General features: G+C 38.3%; 1 protein-coding gene across 17 annotated transcripts in view; it reads right to left on the reverse strand.

The window, feature by feature from the left end:
• The window catches only part of PDE1C (phosphodiesterase 1C), a 318,847-nt gene that overhangs the window by 25,786 nt on the left and 271,781 nt on the right, over positions 1-21,280 (reverse strand). For all 17 annotated transcript variants that reach the window (XM_040546315.1, XM_040546314.1, XM_040546316.1 and 14 more), the window contains 4 exons: positions 16,655-16,775; positions 15,168-15,343; positions 10,590-10,886; positions 7,274-7,348 (listed from right to left, as the gene is read on the reverse strand). In XM_040546315.1, the coding sequence (XP_040402249.1) occupies positions 7,274-7,348; positions 10,590-10,886; positions 15,168-15,343; positions 16,655-16,775 (669 nt within the window). The remainder of the gene's footprint in view (positions 1-7,273; positions 7,349-10,589; positions 10,887-15,167; positions 15,344-16,654; positions 16,776-21,280) is intronic.

A 21,280-nucleotide genomic window follows, 5' to 3' on the forward strand; every position in this document is an offset into this window, starting at 1 on the left:
TTCATAAAAACCTGTTCTGTCATGGATGCAAACTAAAACCTTAGTGCTTTTCAAGTCACAAAAGGGATGAGCTGCATAGGCAGAATGATAATTGAAGCCTACAAAGTTTTCAGGCAAAGATACGAGTAAGAATTTTGTAATTAGCACTGAGCAAATAATTGCTTCTTTGAGTGACTAAACTGAAAAATTAGGATAATCCTTAGCTCTGGGTCAGACAGAAGTAATTGCTTTCTTTCTCTCATGGCAAGAAAAAAAAGTTGGATAGTGTTTTTTTTGGTGCATGGCGGGGGTGTGGATAGGAAATGAAAGATTCTTTCAACAAGTCCCAGGTTGTGATATTAAAAATACCTAAGAAGCAGTTCAGAAGCAGAGAAAAGAATGAAACTAGAGATGGATTGATTAATGGTAATAAATAATAAAGATTGCTATTAGGGTATTAGAGTCTCAGAAAACTAACCTGTAAAGTGACTCTCCTTTTTGTCCAGCTTCTGCAAACTGAACAGGACATACTCAAATACTGTCAGCCCAAGGGACTAATGTCTCTTTGCTTCTGCACCAGAGAGAGACCAGGCGCACAAAGCAGAGGTCATGAAAGTACCCACCCACCAAGCACTGAGCTGGCAGTTTATAGAGTGGAGTCTTTACCTTTGTATTTCCATTCTGTTGATTTCTTCCCTCTTCTTAATGCTTCTACTTAAACTACCTTGTCAGAGTCCTTGTTTAGTAAGATACCTATAGCTGGTCTGCTCAAGTTGGAAACTAGTTGTTCCATGCAGAACAGACAAGGTAAAAACTAAAGATCACTAACCTCTTTTGAGGAGCTATTTAATATTCTTCCTTCCCTTCAACCGTTCCCATAAGAAATGATCTTGTTTCTCTTTTGTGACTAAGTGTTGCACAGGGAAAACAAGAGGCCTGATTGTTACTGGATCGAACATAAATTTATGGAGGGAGGGAGCAAGAAGGACTGGCCTCTTGCTGAAGCAAAACTTTCTATACATCATTGCACATGCAAATTATCCTAAATGGGATAAGGACTATAACAGAAGCAAGATCACAGCTCCATTCCCTGAATGGTGCAATGAAATGGTTGACGGTGCAAAATCAAGGATGAATTGCCACAATGTACTGCACAAGTTACACATTTCCGCTATACCTCTAGTGCCATGGATGTTATCCCTGAGGAGCTATCTCTGAATGGAACTACATCCAAAGAATAAAAGGTAACCTGAAAATGCTCCCTGTGAAGTTGGCTATTCAAAAACACACTTAGGTACCTACTGATTTTTTTACACCATGCATCTGGATACTCCAAATATTCACATGAATCTGAAATTAAACCAAATGCCACCTCTGAGTTTGCAACTTGTCACACAATCCACATTCTGTGACTTTATGTAAAGCAGAAGTAAAAATCAATCAAGCTTTTGGACCAAGTCCTAAGGACGTCCTAAATACATGGCATGGCTTGAACTATGGTCCTGGAAAACAAGCCGAAAAAGAGACACATAAAAGTCTCAAAGGAAAACCAGGTGCTTTCCATAAGATTTACACACAGAGTCGTGAAACAAACAACCTGCAAAAACATACGCATATTTATGCAAGGTAGCTCTCCATGTCTTCCCTGTATTCTCATCAAGTATGCATGCCATGGTGATGTAATATTCCTGAAGTGAGGATGCTAACAATGTATTTTGCATTTAGCTTCAAAGATCGCATCACATCATGTTCATCTTCTATTTAATATTAAAACTGCATAAAGGCTTCTCAGAATACATCCGTCTATGCAAATTCCAACTTGCCTTAGGTGTCACTTGCTAAATACAACACACATTTTTTGTAAAAAGAGCACAGAAAGGATTTTAAAAGAACAGAAGGTTTTTCTCCCTCCAACTATCCTATATTGCACTACTATGGAGCAATTGTTCAGCAGAGATAAGCTATGGTGAAATACATCCTTTTGGATTGGAAAATGTCCTCATGCATTGAGGCAAGCTTTTCCAGAGGACAGTAGTACAATGATCTCCAGTTTCTGATCTAGGGCAATAACCTCTAATGTAATTCAGATAACAGGCCATAAAAGAAGAAGAGGAAGGAAATTGTCTTTAGAAATAGTCTTCAACTATTGTAACTCCAGTTTGCCACTGCTGCTGGATTCTAACATACAATATCAAGAGCACTACATAACAGAAAGGAGTCCAATATGTTGGCATTACAAACTGAAAAAGGCTTTTTGCTTCTGACTATACTGGAGAAATCAGCCTATCTTTCTGAATAGAAATAGAGATGGCTCTAGTATGTATATGACCAGAAATCTATGTTTTTACCTAAATAGGTGAATGTTCATTTATACACTTGTATAGCCTCATTTAAAACAACATTGGCATTATGCAGATTACAGGATCAGGACTTTGTCAGAAGTCCAAGTGTTCATTGCTATGCATTGGTCTTGCCTAGACCAACACATGTAATGCACTACTGAAAACTCTATCTGCAGAAGGCTGCAAAGACAGATAATTATTAATTGGCTGAACAGCTTTGTGAAAAGTTGCATTCTCCTTGAATGAAGCTGGGGAGAATCATGTTAATTCAACTATATTTGCAGTAAATGTGAAGCCATCATCATGGCTCCATGACATCACCATTACAAGTTCTCTCAAAAAAATTTCTACACCAAAGGTATTCTCAGATAACAATGCTCTGTGCCAGCTACTCTGCCATCACAAACACTTGATTTTTGGTACCAGCAAGGACAGAAAGAAATGAAGGCCCTGTACTTTACCTTTCTAATCAAGGAATTTTGCACTTGCTGATCAAGGAATTATTGTCAAGAAAAATTAAGACCAAAAGGCAGCTCTATGGGTTGGCATGGGCAACGTACTGAACCTTAGGAAAGGCTTTTTACTGCTGTTAAGCAACAGCATATTTTAATAAAATCGAAAGAAGCTAAGGTCTAAATTTCTGGTAAGCCTGTTATGTACTCTTCATAGAGACTGTACATTCAAAAGGATTTATATTATAAATTATATTATATTAATTATATCATATTGCTTGTATTATATTGTATTATATATCATATTGTATTATATTGTATTATATTATTTGCTGTTGCACTGCAGAGAGAAATGTGTTATTGAAACGCAGGGTTATGATCTGACCACGAGGTGGGAGCATTGCTCATCACACATAGCTAGTGCATGTTAGGCTTTCTGTGTACATACTAGCACTACAAGAGATGAGTACAAATATCCCATATATTGCTGTGCTGCAACCTGCAAATTTGCTTGTTACCACTAGAATAAGTTCCCAGGACAAACACCAAAAAAATTAACCTTCTAATTTTCTGTAACTCCTAGCTGAGAAAGAATAACAGAATAAAATGTATTGAATTGGTGCCTAGAACAAAGAGTTGCACTGAAAACTTTATATTAACACTACAGAAACTTTTCCCATTAGGGAAAAAAAATGAGGGTAAAGATAACCCATGAAAGTGAAAAAGAAGGTAAATAATTTCCTCTTTTATTGTAAGTTTTGTGAGTAGAAAAAAATTGCAGAAATAGTTTGTGAATGTAGAGAAAAACAATTACATGCAACTGCTTCCAATTTTCCATTCAAAGTGATGAAAAGCAACAATTTCACATAGGAAAATTAGGTTTTCCAAAATGGTTTTAAAATGTTCTGTCCCATGGGAAACATTTGATAATGATGTTGATGCTGATGATGTCTCTGATAGGACTGTATCTGTATATGGAAATGGAAGCCCCGTATCTCTTTTCTTGGAACTGAAGGTAAGGTCAGTACTGAATAACAAGCAGTATGTCCCGGAGAAAAAAGCCAGTAACAAGAAGATTAGAGGACACTAGCCTACGTTTAAGAGACTTGCACAGGATTTTGAAGTTTATACTGCAATCTAAGGCATGATCACAACTTACACAGCCATCCTCAAGCTAGCTTCGAAGTAGTTGGCTGGGGTACTGATAGACTCAGTTATGTGAAGCTCTGTCGAGATGCATACATCCCTGGTGTCTCAGAGAGCCTGATCACTGTTTCTGGAGGCATGCACACTTATCTGTTTGTGGGTAGCTTAAAGGTAACTCAGATACATTGCACCTGTTACTTCAGTGTAGGCATGCCACTTTAGTGTCTTTGTGTCCACATGGGATGTTTATTCATATTTCCTTGGCCACTTTGTTTGCCATGTAGAAGGATGAATATGCTACAAATGTTTTAGCATGTCTGTATTCCAGTTACAACATATTAAAATAAAATTTTGTATATGCTCAAAAAGTAAATCTTTCCAGGATCTGTGCCCAATTTATGCACTCTGTAACTGTCTCCCCTAGATGAAGGTGCATAGCTGGACAGAGTGGCTGACTGACCAAAGCTGGATGCAGGGCTCTAGCTGACGCTAATGGGTGGTAAAGAGAAGGAAGAAGTAGGATGTGATAAATCTACACAAATGGGCACCTGTTTGAACTAAATATCCCTCAGCCACACACTCAGGGGCTGGTATACCCAAGTATCAGGCTTGATGCTGCTACAGCCCAGGCTGAATTTCACCCACATGCAATCTACATGTAGTGGGAGAATTATAGTAGATCTATCTTTCTAACTCCCCTCTCCCCCTCTTTCTCTCTCTCTTTTTTTTTTTTTTTTCCTAGCACATGAAAGACCATGTACCAGCTTGTGAGAAAGCACATGTTTAGGTAAACATTTCAGTAGTCTGCAAACAGTTATATATTATCTATGGATAATGTTCCTTTCTCCACATCCCTCATCACACGGCTGGTAAGGAGATTTGCTCTGGAGAGAGCAATGGACAGAAGAGCTTTTACAGTATTTGTCAAAACAGAAGTGCCACCCTAACTCTTTCCTCTTTAAGGCACATCATTCACAATTTTTCCCCCTTATTTTTGTCAATGAGTTCATTAGTTATAATCTCTCTACAGTTTCTGACTTAAAAATGTTCAGCCTACAAATTGTCTTTGCTTGGTTACAGTTGCTTATTCACAGTAATCAACTGGTCCCACTGCACTGGTCTTTTCCCTAGGGGGATGAGCAGAACATTTCCTTACAGGAGAAAAACAGTCATTAAATAACTAACAGCACACAAAGATTAGCAAATTGGAAGTAAACAAATTCACAACCTTACTCTTGAAGTCAGCATGAAACTCACCTCTTTGTCTTCCAGCCTGACTAAATAGATGCCCCTAATCTTTCCAAGAGCCTGAGTGCAAGCCTTCAAAGCTAACTTGACCCTTAAATTTAGGGATTCCCAGGTCTACTTTCCTGGCTAGGCTGATACTCCTGCACCTGCATAGAGAAGCTCCAAGCTTTCTGCATGTACCTTATCCTGCCAGGGCTGCAGTCTTCTAGCACAGCCTGTGCTCTGCCATCACCCACTGCAATGGGGTGCCATTCTACCCACTGGTCCTTCTGGGGCCATTATAGTTACATAAGGCAGTGCACATATTCATGACCTTCTGGAGAGCTCTTAATTTCTGCATCCCTGAAGAAAGAGTTGTGAAAGGTACTTGTTCAAAACAGTCTTCCCGACAGACACTTAGCTAAAGTATGTAAATAACATGACTTTCTAACAATATAATTGAGTTTTCTTAAACAATTGCTGCTAAGGGAGCTCTGTAAAAAAAAAAAAAAAGTACATATTTATGTGTCTGAAATTAATACGTACTTCTGGATGAATTGTTCTACATTTTTTTTATTGAGTTATCACATTTTCTTCTTATTTGTCATTTTGCTAGAGGAATAAGAATATTAAGTAATTTCTTACAAGGAAACCATATAAGTAAACTTAAAAACATTCAGCCTACAAATTATCTTTGCTTGGTTACAGTTGCTTACTCGAGGTAATCAACTGGTCCCATTGCACTGGTCTTTTCCCTAAGGAGATGAGCAGAAAATGTCCTTGCAAGAGAACAAACAGACATTAAACAGCATGCAACAGCACACGAAGACTAGCAAGGGATTTGCGACTTATATCCCAAGTGATAAGATGAGAGGAAATGGCCTCCAGTTGTGCCAGGGGAGCTTTAGGTTGGATATTAGGAGAAATTTCTTTACTGAAAGAGTTGTGCAGCATTGGAATAGGCTGCCCAGGGAAGTGGCTGAGTCACCATCCCTGGAAGTCTTCAAGAAATATGTAGGTTTAGAACTTAATAGCATGGTTTAGTGGTGGATTTTAGCACTAGGTTAAAGGTTTTACTACATGATCTTAGAGGTCTTTACCAAACTGAATGATTCTATGATTCTAAACACAGCATCATTCTAAACTGCAGTGCTTACAATGAGGTTGTCTTTCTCGACCAACAAAATAAAGTACTGAACTATTTATGTTTAGGGATAGCTGTATTTCAGTTGATTTAACTGAGACATATAGAAAGGAAATCTTAGTTCTAACATTTGTTTCCATTTAGTTTTCTATCCAATACTTAAGCAATCACTTCAGGAGCAATAAGGGGTCAGATATTACCTCATAGCCCTGTGGTGCACAGCTGAGGAGGTGCAAAAGAGGAGGCATGCCATAGACTTTATAGCTGTTCTTCTCCTTTGCTCAGGATACTAAAAGATCTATGGACCTTCACAATAGGCTTAGGGCTATGTGAAATTATTTCCAGATGCCCAAGAAACTGTCCTACAGCTTGGATTGCTTCAGTTCAACAGCGCTTTATCAATATTCCTGTCCTATAGCATCCTTAATATGGCCTCTATGCTTATTCCTGCTTGTTTCCCATAAATGTGGTTCAACAGCACTTGGCAAATTCTCCCTCAGACAATTAAATCAAGAAAGCTCTGTGATTGTATTGGTGTGATGTAACATGCAATCATAAAAGGCAGAGACATTTTATGCAGGGTTTTTCTTAGGTTTGTGTTTTGCATCCCCCATGCAGCCTGTCTTCACTGAGAGCAGAATGTGGTGCAAACAAGCTCAGAAAGATAGAACCTCACAAATCAATGTTTCCTATTGAGCAACTCCAGTAATCCAGGATTTTTCCTGAAGGCACTGCACAGAAATTGATTGATAAGGAAGGTGGTTTACTAACAGAACAACTAAGTGGTGCTAGGCATGTGAAAGAAATAACTTTTAGCCCAGAATGCCCCAATGGTTTCTGTCAGCTCTAATGGCTGTTTCTGTTAAATCTGTTTCTGGTTACCACACAGTTTTTTGGTTTTAGAATAAACTATGGATGTTTATAAAACAAAAGAATGCATATAGAAATGGGTGACAAAATGTAATGAAATTTTAAGTCCTTACCATCTGTTTTCTTTGTTTCATTTCCCACATTAGACTGATCTTTTTTGTCTGATTTGCTGTCTTCCTTTAATTCACCTAGAAAGAAGCAATAAGAAATACTATAAGCATTATAATGCAGACCATAGTGTATTAATGTCTGTAACCCAATCAAATTGCAACATCAAATAGAGATGTTCCTTAGGAGGAAGTATCACAATCAACTATGATTAACATATTATCATAGAATAATGCACCAGGCACAGTTTTTCCGACTCCTACTGAAAATCAAGCTTCACAATCTCCTTTTAAATTTATTCTAACTGTTAACACTTCTAAGTGCACATTCAAACTCATACTTCCTCTGGCTGCATGTAGGCCATTAAAAACATGAACACCACCTTCACTTCAAAATCAGGAATCTTAAAAAAATATGCTTTTAAAAGACTGAGTAAAACCCTCTGAGACTTCATCATATATCTCTGCATTAAAGAACCACCTTAGATATCCCAAACAGTCCTACATAATTTTGTCACACTTTCTCTTACCAGTTTTCTTTTTCCACAGACTCATTTAGGTTGGTCCTTTTATGCTGATAACAGGGAACAGACGAGCATCCTAGCATTGATCACTGGTTTTAGAGTCTGTAGCAAACCAGTAAAGCAAGGTCTTTGGTGTTACAACTGTTGATGCAGAGTGAAAATGGCAGCTGGAGCTGGGGTATATTTTATGAAGCCAGGAAGGTTAATCAGAGTCCTTCTCATATTCTCTATTAGTCATACAGCAGAGCACATCAGACCTTCCCAGACCATTCCCTCACTGAATGAGAAAGTTTTGTTTCCAAATGCAGGAGCAAATAAAAAATAACTTAAAGGGACAGATCTAGTAGAACAGGGCTCATTTAGCTGTTGCGTCTAAACAGCTTCAAAGAAGGTCTCCTTCCTTCAGGTGTCTAGAGAAGAAATGCCAGCCTGCACAAATGGGAGCAGGCATCCTGTCCTTCCCCCCAGAAAGGAATAGCAGTAAATTTGTGACCCACACCTCAACATGAAAAAGCTGTAATGAGTCTCACCTCAGAATTTTATAAATGTGAGTTGCACATTGCATAGCTGTATTAAAGTGATGCTTATTCCAGCTGTATTACCATTTTGTTATTATAACTACTTCATGGGCTTTGTATCAAGATTATAGGTATTGATATGTTATAAAGGACCCAATCTGCTTTCAAAACAGTTATGGCCAATGAATATTTATTTTTGGAATAGCCCCAAAACCAGAAATTGTAGGGAAGCAAGGTTTCTCTTTTCTACATTGTTCCCTAACCACTGGAATAATTGTTATTCTTGTATGACAGAGAATTGATGACTGTCCAATTAAGTTTTATCATAGTATAACAGGAGAACGGTTTTGAAATCTTAAAATATTTAAGAAGATGCAAAAAACATGTCCTGTTCAGTTCTCATTTAGAGCCAAAACTTTCATGCTTTTCTTATTAAGCTCACTGTGTGTGAGAGAGAAAAATGTAAGCAGGAAGACAGGACAGACAGCAACTCCTTAGCTAATCATACTGCCACTGACTCAGGCTCCTTTGGAAAGTTTAATCTGAACAGAGATGTATGAGCAGCTCCAAGTAGGTCTGAGGTGTCTGCTTGAAAAAGGTGGCCTCTAAAAGAAGGACATTGTCTTCAGGAAATGAAATGAAAACGTACCTAGCAAAGCACAGAAGTCTCTTGCATTCCCTCCACCATCATACAGCAGATGGTAATGATAAGCTAATAATGCTTTCTTTAACCATTGCCTATAGAAGTTGCTTGACCCTAAGTGTGTGTAGGTAATGATGATGAACACACACACGTATATTATTTCCCAGTTTGATGTCTCCGAGAAAGCACAAGGGCAGTGAGTGATGGAGAGAGAATTCAAACTCCTCTGATGACAATTTCTGAACTTTCATTGAATATCTTATTATGAATAGGGGACTTCTGAGTTCTGTAATATCTACCCTGCCATATTGCCAGCAGCAGAGCAAAACAATGATCATAATGATCTTTCTAAAAGGGATTACAAAGGCAGAGAAGTAATAAGGTGAATACTTTACAATGAGATATTAACATATAGGCTTAGAATAAAGGAAGCTGTGGTGAACCTAGAGATGTGAATGATAGATTTCATCAGTCTCCAAAGTCTCTGCAGTGATTGTACCTCATAAAGGCCTTCTCCCATAAATTAAGGAGCAGAATTTCTTTTCCTGAGGAAGACACTAATTTTCATAAATCATTATAATTCCTTTCAAAGCATTTTTGACACTTGCAGCAGAGAGACATTGCAGAAATAGGTACTGTCAAAATCACTAGAGCACACTTAGTCCCCGTATTGTTAGAAGTGTCTAAAACAAAGGATTTCAGAAGCAAAACCTGTTGCAACCTAAAGGGGATTTCATATGTCCCCAACCTTTTTGTCTTCTTGGGCGGCCCATTCCTGACCACCTGCATAACACTGTCTGAAGAAAAATCCCCATACATAACGGAGTATGACAGCTTATTTTTCTAAGAGAATGTTTCTGAGTCTGAACGTGTTGCTGTTTTGGGACTGGCTGACACTACCATACCGGTGAGAAGACTCATATACTGCCATCTTTTGCTAAAGGCTTAAGGGAGCAGGAGTCGGGGAGAGAAGGACAATGAAATGGCCCAGAGACAACTGATCTGTTCTCATGGGTCTAATCATTTCTTTTAATTGGTATGCAATTTTCACTTTTATCAAACTTTCTTTGGGTATAAAATGTGATTTTTATTTTAACTGGGTGTCAGTTTTCTGACAATAAATCTCAAAGGCTCATATTTGCCTTAATAGAGTAAGGGAGACATAAATAAAATAGCACTTAAAAATAGGGGATGGGGGGAATGATCTTCTGTCCCTAAACATATTTACATCTGAAAATCAGTTAAAAGATAACTTAAATAGGCCTTAAAAAGCATTTATAATTTTTCCATCTCCTCTTTCAGTTAACCAAGTAGTGAAGCTATTCTTTGAGCCACGACAATTTGTTTCAGCTTTTAAGTGTGTATCAAAACAAGCTGTTTCATTTCCATGAGAAAATGTTGCCCTTTCTGCCAAAAGCACCCGAACAGGTTTGACGAACCTCATCTTTTATGGAAGAATACTACTTGGGAGTTAATTTACAGTTTCCAATTCCCATACGGAGGTACCTACACCAACTTCTAGGAAAAGGCCCTGGGTCCAGGAACATCCTTTTTCAGGACACCAGTTGCTCCCATCTCTGAGGTGTGATAGTGGTTTTAGGGCTAGATTCAGCTTTCAGTGGAAGGAGAGAACTCACCATTCTGGACATGCTGCTTCTCTTCTCTCACCGTCTGATGAGAGTCCACCCCCTTATCTGTCCTAGGTGCATTTTTTCCTTGAGAGATTTCTTGTTTGTTCATCCCAGTTTGCTGAGTCCCATTTACATGATTCTCATTGGAATCTGCATTTTTGTTTTCCCCAGGATTTGTTTCTTTGCTGTTCTCTGTCTTTGCTGCTGTCGCATCTTCAGCTGGCTTTTCATCCTTTTCATCTGTTTTCTTTTCATCTGTTCCCTGATGAACACTTTCCTCTGCTTCTTTCTTAGCTTTTTCTTCTGCATCCTCAGCAAAGAGAGAAGCAAAATGAGAAAAGAAATCACGATTATCAGTCAATTTGACAAGAAGGATACAACTCACACATCTAAATCTACTTCAGCTTTTTACACGCAAACAAGCTTTACTTAGATAAGTATAGGAATTGACAAGGGAAAAAGAGCATAGGAGAATATTTAAGAAAGTACTCTGAAAAAAATATCCTATGTTGGCCTAACTGTATCCCATGTGCATGTCCATTTTTTGGCATATAAGGTTCCCCTTTGACAATGCAGTTCCTTAAAAATGTTGAAAGACAAATTAAAAAGATCTATCAGCTATGTAAGGCTTTAGGGGCAAGGTTACCTCCATTCCTAACACACAGGAATTAGTCAAACCACATTTACTTTATCTCATGTTGTACCATGTAAGTCTAAGCTCTTAAAAGTCTCGGTTCTTCAAAAATCCACTTTTTTCCTGCTTGTCCCAGGTTGCTTCCACTTCCAGCTTCCTAAGCTCTTAGTTTCTGCTTACTGTTATCATTTCTTTCCACCTTTGAACTTTCTTAGCAAACTAATATATTGCTACCAGTACCTGCTCTTCTATCCCCAAAAGTCTTGCAGTTAAACAGAAATATGCAAAGGTATAAACTCCAAAGCACGTGTTAAACAACAGCAGCATGTCAAAGTACTGTCATTCAGGAAAAAAAAAATAAATAAAAAGACAGAAGCCAATTTCTCCCATTCAAGCTACTGTTCTTGTTCATATCCAGATCTTGGGTCCTGGTGCAACAGAACACGCTTATAACAGAGGTTACAAATTACTTTGGCTCCAGGTATTGAGACCACTACATTTCTTGCCCAGGTCAGGTACAGCAGACCTGCACAGACTCACCTGCAAGCCATAAACCCTGTGTGGTTTCCTGTGTTGCACTGGAAAGCAGGATGCAACCACAGACCCTCAGCACAGTGCTCAAGCTAATAAACATGTCTGGGTGTGCACAGCCTCTGGGGCAGACACTCCATCATTTTCTCCCTCTTTTCCACAATCACTAAAGAATTAATCTGCAAAAGCAACTGCGTAGCTTAGCACACACTCAATTTGGAGTCTTATTCAGCTTCAGAACATATCTGTATCTGTCGTGAGACTAAACATTCAGATGTGACTGCACTATAAAGTTCAGTATATCTCATTGCCTGCGTTCAGGATTTCAGGGTCTGCAATAGCCCTGCCGACCAATCAACCCATCATGGACAACCAATTGCACTCAATTTGTGATAGGAATCACAGATAGGTGTATCTCCTGGTTTCTGAGAGATTGTGTAAGTTGATGAGCAGACAAGCAGATCCTGCAAATCAATGAGTAAAGTCTACATCAGTCCAATGGAAGCATTCTTGACACCTATAGGGAAGATGTTTTGGTCCTTACAGGAGCAGTGTCTTCGATACAAAGGAAAAATTACAAAAGAATTTGCAAGCGTCTTCTCAAATTCTTCTGATAAGTGAATCAGAACCAGTTTTGAGAAAAATGTACCAATGGGATACAAGAGAGAAAGGGGGAAAGCCATCTTTATAAGAAATGCCAATCTGTATTTCCTTGCCAGCAGCTGAAGTTAATTAATTTCTAAATGAATAAATTATGGCTCACATGAAAATATAATTAAATTAGATATGAGCTTCCCTCACTTTATTAATCATTCCTGAAATCTATGGTAGCTTCCATAGATAGCCCAGCTATGTATGTTGATATTTTCCTTGGAGTCTCATGGTATTTACAAGGCTCTCTCTCATCTGAGGATCCGAAAAAAAATCTGCATTTTGCACGTGAACCACAAGAGAGAGATTCAGCTCAGGAGGCTGGGGCTTGCTACAGAACTGTTGGATGAGTGCCTCTTGTCAAAATTAGTGTCAGAAAATACTTTATCCACATGGTGCTTTGCACATCAGGGTGTTTGTTTATTCCAGGTTTTAATTTGTATCTATTTAATGAAGATCCTTTAAGCAAAAGAGCTCAGTAATAAATCTACTTACTTTGCCCACACAGTCCAAGACATTTTCTATAAATACCACACTCGGGATAAAATAGCTCACTGATACATCTAGAGACAATGCCATTACCAAAGGGAATACAGTATTCTACACATTATATAATAATAATAATAATAGCAACAGCAATAATAATAATGATGATGATGATAATATTTTTTCCTTCCCATCTGATCCCCAGTTGCTATTTTCTGTCAATCAACAGTGAAATGCTTTATCTGCCTGCTAATAATAATTCTTATTTTTATATTGGCAGAGCATCTTGATACATTGCTAGACTTTGGTTTGACAGGGGTCGGCAGTTTAAAGTCCTAGTGTGTGGAAGACCCTGCTGCATATGGCTAAGATAGGCAAGGCAGATGGAGGAGGGCTCAGAGACTTGCTGCAAGTCAGGAGCAAGACAGCAGGTGAGCAAAGGTTTTGATGCAATGGCTCTGGAGTCCAAGAAGAGTTTCTTAGTCCACAGACCATCCAAAGGTGTGCTGAGACTTATGTTTATGTATATTTTTCAGGATAAAAAAATTAGGCATGCCTGTATTGTTAAATGCACCCAAAACCACAGAAATTATCTGAATGCCTATGAATTCAGATAAAAAGAAGCTGACAATGCTTTCTGAATCTCCTGTCCTTTAACCCATAAACTGGGTCTCTGATCAGAGCTATTGGTGATGAAGATTGGCAAAAAAAACGTAAAGTTAATAAACAATTCAGGGCTAAGGGCTGTCAGAAGGGTAAAGATAAAATGCTTTACTTGAGGGTCCCCCATGTCTAATAATGCAGACTGGTGTATGCTCCACTTTGAAGTGAACTAATTGTTTCATAGACTCTATCTTCAGGATCTGCTAGAAGGATTATTTCTTATGAGGTACTTAAAAATAAAACATTTTCCTCTCCAGTTAAAGTATTAATAATCAAACACTTATTGGCAGGGTAATCTGTAAATAAAGAACATGAAATACTGCATTAAGGCATATTATCAGTAGTAGCATTAGTTAAGTAATGTGTGCACATCCGTTTGAATCATACCTTGACATTTACATGTACATATTTAGAAAAGTCTTTATGCAAAGCAATCGCTGCAAGTGGGTACAAAGCACATTTAAAAGTTAAATATCCAGAATCTATTATGATCTACTCTCTATATTTGTTTTATTTATTTATTTCCCCATAGGTCTCATTTGCGTGTAGGATTTTTATCTAGTAGATCCTTTGTAGATAAGCAAATATGTACAGCTCATGTTGAAGTGAAATACTTAAAAATAGTTAACTATATCGGCATCATTCACTCAATACTCATACTTTGATACAGTGACCGTATTAAATGCTTTGCTTGTTTGATTAGCTTGAATTTGTTTGGTCCAAAAAGAAAGGTAAAATAGTTAATATCGATTAAAAACCTAAAAAGTATTTAAAAAATAATAAATAAGGAGATTTTGAATTATGCTTTTGTTTTTATTTTCATAGAATGTCTAGAAAGGCTTTTCCTGAAAATCAAACTCCTTCCATATACATAAAATACAACAATTTAATTAAATAACGAGTTTAGTAACAAGCATTCAGCTCAGAGTGGACATTGTATCATGAAGAATTTCATAAAGAAAAAAAAAATTAATCAGTGACACATTCTGCTTTCTTTTGTTCTAAAGCTTAAATGACCCATTTTTTTTGTGTTTTTTTGGCTTCCCCCCACACAGAATAATGATATTGACTCCTGGTCAGATTGCAGCCAACACATCTCTCATATTCTTCTGAAATATCTGCAGTTCTGCACAGATTCATGACATCATGAGCACATGCAGCATACTTCCTAATTCTTTATCCAAGTTATGGCTGCAAATATGAAGCCTGACGTGAATCCAGAATATGTTGGCCTTTTCCCCTGAAGTATCGTTCATACTTCTTTCAAACTTAACAGTGAACAATTGATAACCTATCTCTAAAAATGCTTTTACAGCTATTTTTGCACTCACTCTGAGTCTGACTCATGACTTTAGGGGACCTCCCTTACAGTTTCTTCTTTTTCCTCCCATTGTCCAAATCCTCTTCATTATATACACTTGCAACACACAGAAGCATATAAGGCACAGATGAGTCACAATATCCCTATCTTTCTGAATTCACTGTAGGTTGTTGACCTTGAAAAGCAGATTCTTTCAAACTAACAGTGCTTACTTGGAGAATAATTTGATTGAAGAAGAGCTTGAAGAAGAATAGGTCAAAATAATTTTTATTCTTTCACTGAGAAGTCTGGCTGTTACCTTTGGTGGCTTGCGCTTTCCATTTCTCGCGGTTCTGCTGCACCACCTCAGTCCAGGTGGCTTTAAAACATTTGAAGTCCACAGTGAGAATGGAGCAGTTGAGTGAGGCACTTCCTTCTGACCCAGTGCTCTTGACACTTGATCTTTTAACATCAGAGGGACTAATGCTATTCAGACTGGGACACAACATCACAAAACACAGCAGAAATCAGTAGCTTATACACCCAAATACAGCTAAGAAGAAATCATTACTGTAAGTCTAGATAACTTAACAGAGTCAAACAGAAAAAAATAAAGATAAGCTTTAATAGGTTCTCTCTCGTAGTCCCCTCCTTCCCTCCTTCCCATCCCAGAGCAATCAATGTAAAAGCAAACAGCACAATCTGAGCCACTATTAGAAATAAAGGGCAGCTTTTCTATTATTATTTTTTGGTATCCACAGTCCCTTAGAAAAAGAATCACTCAAAGTGTTGCCTAGATTACTTTTGTTGTGCATCTTCACTCCCTAAATATTCACTAACCCTAAATACTGTCAGTCAAGTGTGCAGATACTTCCCATTTCTCTTTTGTATTTCAAACACTTCTAGACATAGAATCATAGAATCATAGAATATCCCGAGTTGGAAGGGACCCATAAGGATCATCAAGTCCAACTCCTGGCACCGCACAGGTCTACCCAAAAGTTTAGACCATGTGACTAAGTGCACAGTCCAATCGCTTCGTAAATTCAGACAGGCTTGGTGCAGTGACTACTTCACTGGGGAGCCTGTTCCAGTGTGCGACCACCCTCTCAGTGAAGAACCTCTTCCTGATGTCCAGCCTAAACTTCCCCTGCCTCAGCTTCACACCGTTCCCATGGGTCCTGTCACTGGTGATAACAGAGAATAGGTCATCTGCCTCTCCACTCCCTCTCGCGAGGAAGTTGTAGACTGCAATGAGGTCCCCCCTCAGCCTCCTCTTCTCCAGGCTGAACAGGCCAAGTGACCTTAGCCACTCCTCATAAGTCTTCCCCTCTAGGCCCTTCACTATCTTCGTCGCCCTCCTCTGGACACTCTCCAACAGTTTAATGTCCTTTTTGTACTGTGGTGCCCAGAACTGCACACAGTACTCGAGGTGAGGCCGCACCAGCGCAGAGTAGAGCGGGACAATCACATGTAGAAATGAGTGCCTCACAGTGACACTCTCTACCTTCTCTTTGATATCACTGACTGAGAAAGCACTGAAGTTTACCCGATCTACAAATGGCTACAACCATTTGTGTTTGCTGCCTTTGGAGGCATGGCTTAATTTCATGCCAGCCCCGCTCTTTGCCCTGCCTTGGGCTGGGGTTCCCCTGCAACATAATCACATCACAAGGTGAGCTATTGGCAGCGTGGACAACAGGCTTTAAACCACATGGCTGACATACAGTACGGAGGGAAAACCAGGGTAGCTGAGTGCAAGAGCAACAGATGTGGATTGAAGGGAGAGGATGCGTGGTTATTCACCTGGAACGCCTGAATCCGGACATGCCAGAGCGGGAAGCTTCATCAATGAGCGGTGTCACAATCTTCTCAGTCATGTCAGTTAGCACAGTAAAAGTGGGCTCCACGATGAAATCAATGAAACCTGATCAGAAATGTAAGCACAGCCAAGCAGGTGAAAGAAGGATTTCTGTGGAGGCACTGCTTCAGTGTTCACAGACAACCTCACCATAAAAGACAGAATAAAAAAATTATACTTCATTGAAAGAGGGATCAGCAAATACTACAAGACAAAAATGGAGTTACATGTCAACCCCTGACACAGAAGCCTGGGTATAGCGTACAATAAAAGGTACCTCCTTAAACACTGGAAAGAACCTTGCAAATCAGAACACAAACAGATGCATCGGAATTTGTTTCATATGAGGAGTGTGATATTTAAGCCAAATTCTTAATGGATTTGGTTAAAACCCAGTTTCAGAAATGAAATCTCTAAAAGCAGAAAATTTATATAACAGGAATAATATTGGTAAGCTCTGCTAGTGTGGAGTTATATACACACTTCCCTTACTGCATATCAGTATGTTGCTGTGAATATTCTCTTCTCAGTGCTCACCCTGCATATTGTTACTGATTGTTATTCCACCCATTTTTTGACATAAGAAAAAAAAAAAAAAGGACCAAATCACTTCTACTTCAATATACAGTTTGGCAGAGACGGATACAACTCTGATCTGAATGTTGGGAAGGGCAGATGAGAGGGCCCTGTGGCCACAAACTCAAGAGATGAAAGAAAATCCAAGTTGCGCAGATAAAATGTGAGAGTGAGGGGCATTCTCACAAATCCTTACTTAGGGCAAGAGCTATTTCTTATGTTCATCTTAACACTTCATTTTGCAAATTTCTTAGTGCTATAGGTAGCCAATGTCCTTAATATCTCCTAAGGCGATTCAGTTCTTTCCCTTCTGGACCTGAAGTACGGTATTGGGCTTTTAGTGGCTACTGATGTGTGAGAACCTGCAGTATTTTTATTTTATTCTACACTAGATGACCACGGCAATGTTGCCCATGATGGCAGGTAAAATCATTCAGGCCATGGTTTCCAGTTCTGTGTTAGCTCTTGGGCCTAAAGCACCAATTTTTGCTCTATTACTATGTATGTCTATGGACCAGATACCACATTGCTAAATTATCTTAATTCTTCCCCATTTTGCCAACACAAAACCACAACAGTAAGACATTTCAGAGTCTTCAGCCTCACCCTATGGTGAACTGATTTTTAATAACATTTATTCTTTATTTATTTGAATCTCCCAGTGATGCTCATATAGAGTGGTATAAGGGTTGACGTTGTCCACATTCCATCATAATTCATATTGAATTCCACCATAAGTCATGCAAACTACAGATTTCTCAGTCCATCCACAGATACTTTACAACTTCATTATCAAATACACTTCTCTAAATTGCTACTATACAGTCTTGAGATTGCTTCCAATTCAACGTGGGGTTTGGCTGAGAATTTTCCATGAAGTTAAAATAGAGTAGTAGATCCTCTATGAAAAGATTATCAACTTACATTTTTAAAGATTTAGTAATTATTAACTATTAATTAGATTTCCATACAATTAAAATCTCTCTGACTGGATCATGATGTGTTACAGCACACACTGGTGATTCTGGGTGATAACAGAACAGTAAAAGGAGAAGAGACCTCATGGGCCAGGCACCTGCATATACAGATGCTTTGAGACACATACAGAGTGCAAAGCAGTTGAACATCCTTCCGGTTCCATTTCTCTTGTGTGATTTTTACTATGTTTCTAAAATAATGGATAATTAAGTGTATTTTCATGTCTAGCCTGAATAAAACATTACTTGCAAGTTCTGTATATTCCATATATTACACAGTATTTTGTAAATTGGGGGGAAAACGTTGTGCAACACCAAACCTTTGGTCTTACCTGAACATCTGAATCATGTGCCTCCATGACGCTGGGACAGTCTTATCTATTCAAACTTACAGAAAAATAATTCCCTTCCTCCCTGGGTGTTAATCAGAAATGCATGCAATATGAAGCCACAACAGGAAACTGTGTACTAGATCACAATCCAGATAACCCCAACAAACTTCATACAATTTTTATAAACATTAGAAATTGTACTGACTGAGAACAGTATTAAGTGTGCCACAGGAACCCTGAGGATACTGAAAATTTTATTTACATGTGGGTGTGTCTGCCTGTCTATACATCTCTTGCATTCTCCTATTTATTTTTTTACTTCTTAATGACCAAAGAAATCCAACCCATCATATCTTATCACTTCTGCTTGGCAAGTAATACCACTGCCAATTGTTTCACCACCACTAACAACCCTGAGACATGCAAATCTCTGATATCACGTGCATGACTGTGTCACTAACTTCAGCAATGGGATGGTGGGATCCAGTTACTGAGATACTTGCCATTCATGCATAAAAACAAAGTCCAGTTTTAAGTGTTAGATCTAAGAAATGAGCTTTCTCTGGGAGAAGTCTTGCATCTCATTAACAAATGCAGGCAGAGGTAGCACAAGGGACCACAGGTGAACAAACTTGAAGACATATAACTTTTTATGGTAACACTGAAACAAGGGTAATATAATTATCTCTGTACTGAAGCAGAGTGTGTGTGGTATTTTTTCCTCTGTAGCCTGAATAAGTTATTCAATTATGTTATCTTTAAATGGGAATTACAATAAAATTGGGAAACAGTCTGCTATCATAGAAACAAAACTTTGGACTTTATTAGTAATTATGTAACTTAAATCATATTCCCAAGCACAACCACCCCAGTCTCTCTTTTTACCTGAAGACACTGTACTTTAAACAGTGTGATTTAGTTTGCTAACTAAAAATAAAAAATAAAAAAATAAAGTAATGAACCTGGGTTTTAAAACCTATTGATGCTAATGCTAATGACCTATTCATCAACTACTTTCTTTCTCTATAGAATGAGTGGGTAAATATTTCTGTATCCCAGTGACTAGGATGAAACACATCACACTGAGGTGATTCCAAGCACCTATCTAGAGTTCATTCAATCCACCTGAGAACACCACCACGACAAACACTGACTAGAGAATAGTTTTCCTAAAGCCCATCTCAAAACAAACAAACAAACCAGAAGCATTCACTCATCAGCCTTTATTCGATGTTTTCTGAAGCTGTAATTTTCTTTCTTTCTAGTCAATGGACAAAAATAAAAGGATGCTGCTACATTTATTAGCTGCAAGAGGGGCTGATCTCCCATCAAACAAGCTTCCTACAGTCTGAGATAGACAGAGAAGTTTTAACTCCTGATATTCTTGTGTGGAAATACAAGTCTTGGCCTGGTTTTGTTTCTAATCTCTGTGCCTCTCCTACTCTGGTCAGCAGCCTGACTTCCGGACTGGGAAATCTCCTGACTTCTGTACCTCACTGGGGTACAGAAATATATAATTCATCCATTTTATTGAAGAAGAAAAAATATGATTAACCAGTCATTAGCATTAGTAGGTTTTAAATCAAGGTTCATTATTTTATGTTCATTTTTTAAATTATGAGTTTAAATACTGAACAATTTCTTTACAAATTTAAGCAACAAGAGAATGAGACATTCTTTCTTTTGAGGAAATTTTGGTTGTTTGATTGCTCCATTTTCATGGAAAGAGTGCATACAGCAAAGCCTTCAGTCTGCATTTGTGAAGACCTTTCATTAATAAAAATGCTTGCCCATTGTTGCATCTGCACTGACCATTAAGCAACAAACAAGCAACTACAAACAAGCTAAGCCTCCAGAACAGGATTTCTAGGATCTGCCCCTGTCAGAACCAAAAGCACAATTTTATTTCACAAAGGACAGATTGTTTTTATTTGTAGAAACTCAAGGCTGCTTGCTACAGATAATGGCATGATTTGGAATTCAAGAGGAACTTCTACAAACAAATGCAGTAATTATTATTCCAGGGAACAATCTGTTCAGGCTGTTAATCAGATAAATAAATGAATAAGCACAGATTATTTCTCTGAGAATCTAGCCTACAACTTTGAAAGCCTTACCTCAGCAGATAGGCAGAAAATGTAAGAGTTTTTGATTTAATAAAAGAGATGTTACAGAAGGATAATGCCAATATATTTAGCAGACTGAGAAATTAAAATTTTACAATCTTAGAAAGCAAGATTTATAGGCAGTGGCCTATTAATGTCAATGGATTACAAAACTGCACAAACTGAGTATAGTGATAGTATTTAACTATATAAGTCTGCCTTTACAAACTGATGGAGTGCCTCTTTTATAAAGTGTAATTATCTTGGTGATTGTTTATTTCATCCTCAATTTTGCAGTGGCTTCACAGAATCACAGAATCATCTAGATTGGAAGAGACCTCCAAGATCACCTAGTCCAACCTCTGACCTAACACTAACAAGTCCTCCACTAAATCATATCACTAAGCTCTACATCTAAACGTCTTTTAAAGACCTCCAGGGATGGTGACTCCACCACTTCCCTGGGCAGCCCATTCCAATGCCTAACAACCCTTTCACTAAAGAAATTCTTCCTAATAGCCAACCTAAGCCTCCCCCGGCACAACTTTAGCCCATTCCCCTTTGTCCTGTCACCAGGCACG

Source organism: Cygnus olor, chromosome 2 (genome assembly GCF_009769625.2).
Source record: "Cygnus olor isolate bCygOlo1 chromosome 2, bCygOlo1.pri.v2, whole genome shotgun sequence".
In the NCBI taxonomy this organism is placed as follows: domain Eukaryota; kingdom Metazoa; phylum Chordata; class Aves; order Anseriformes; family Anatidae; genus Cygnus; species Cygnus olor.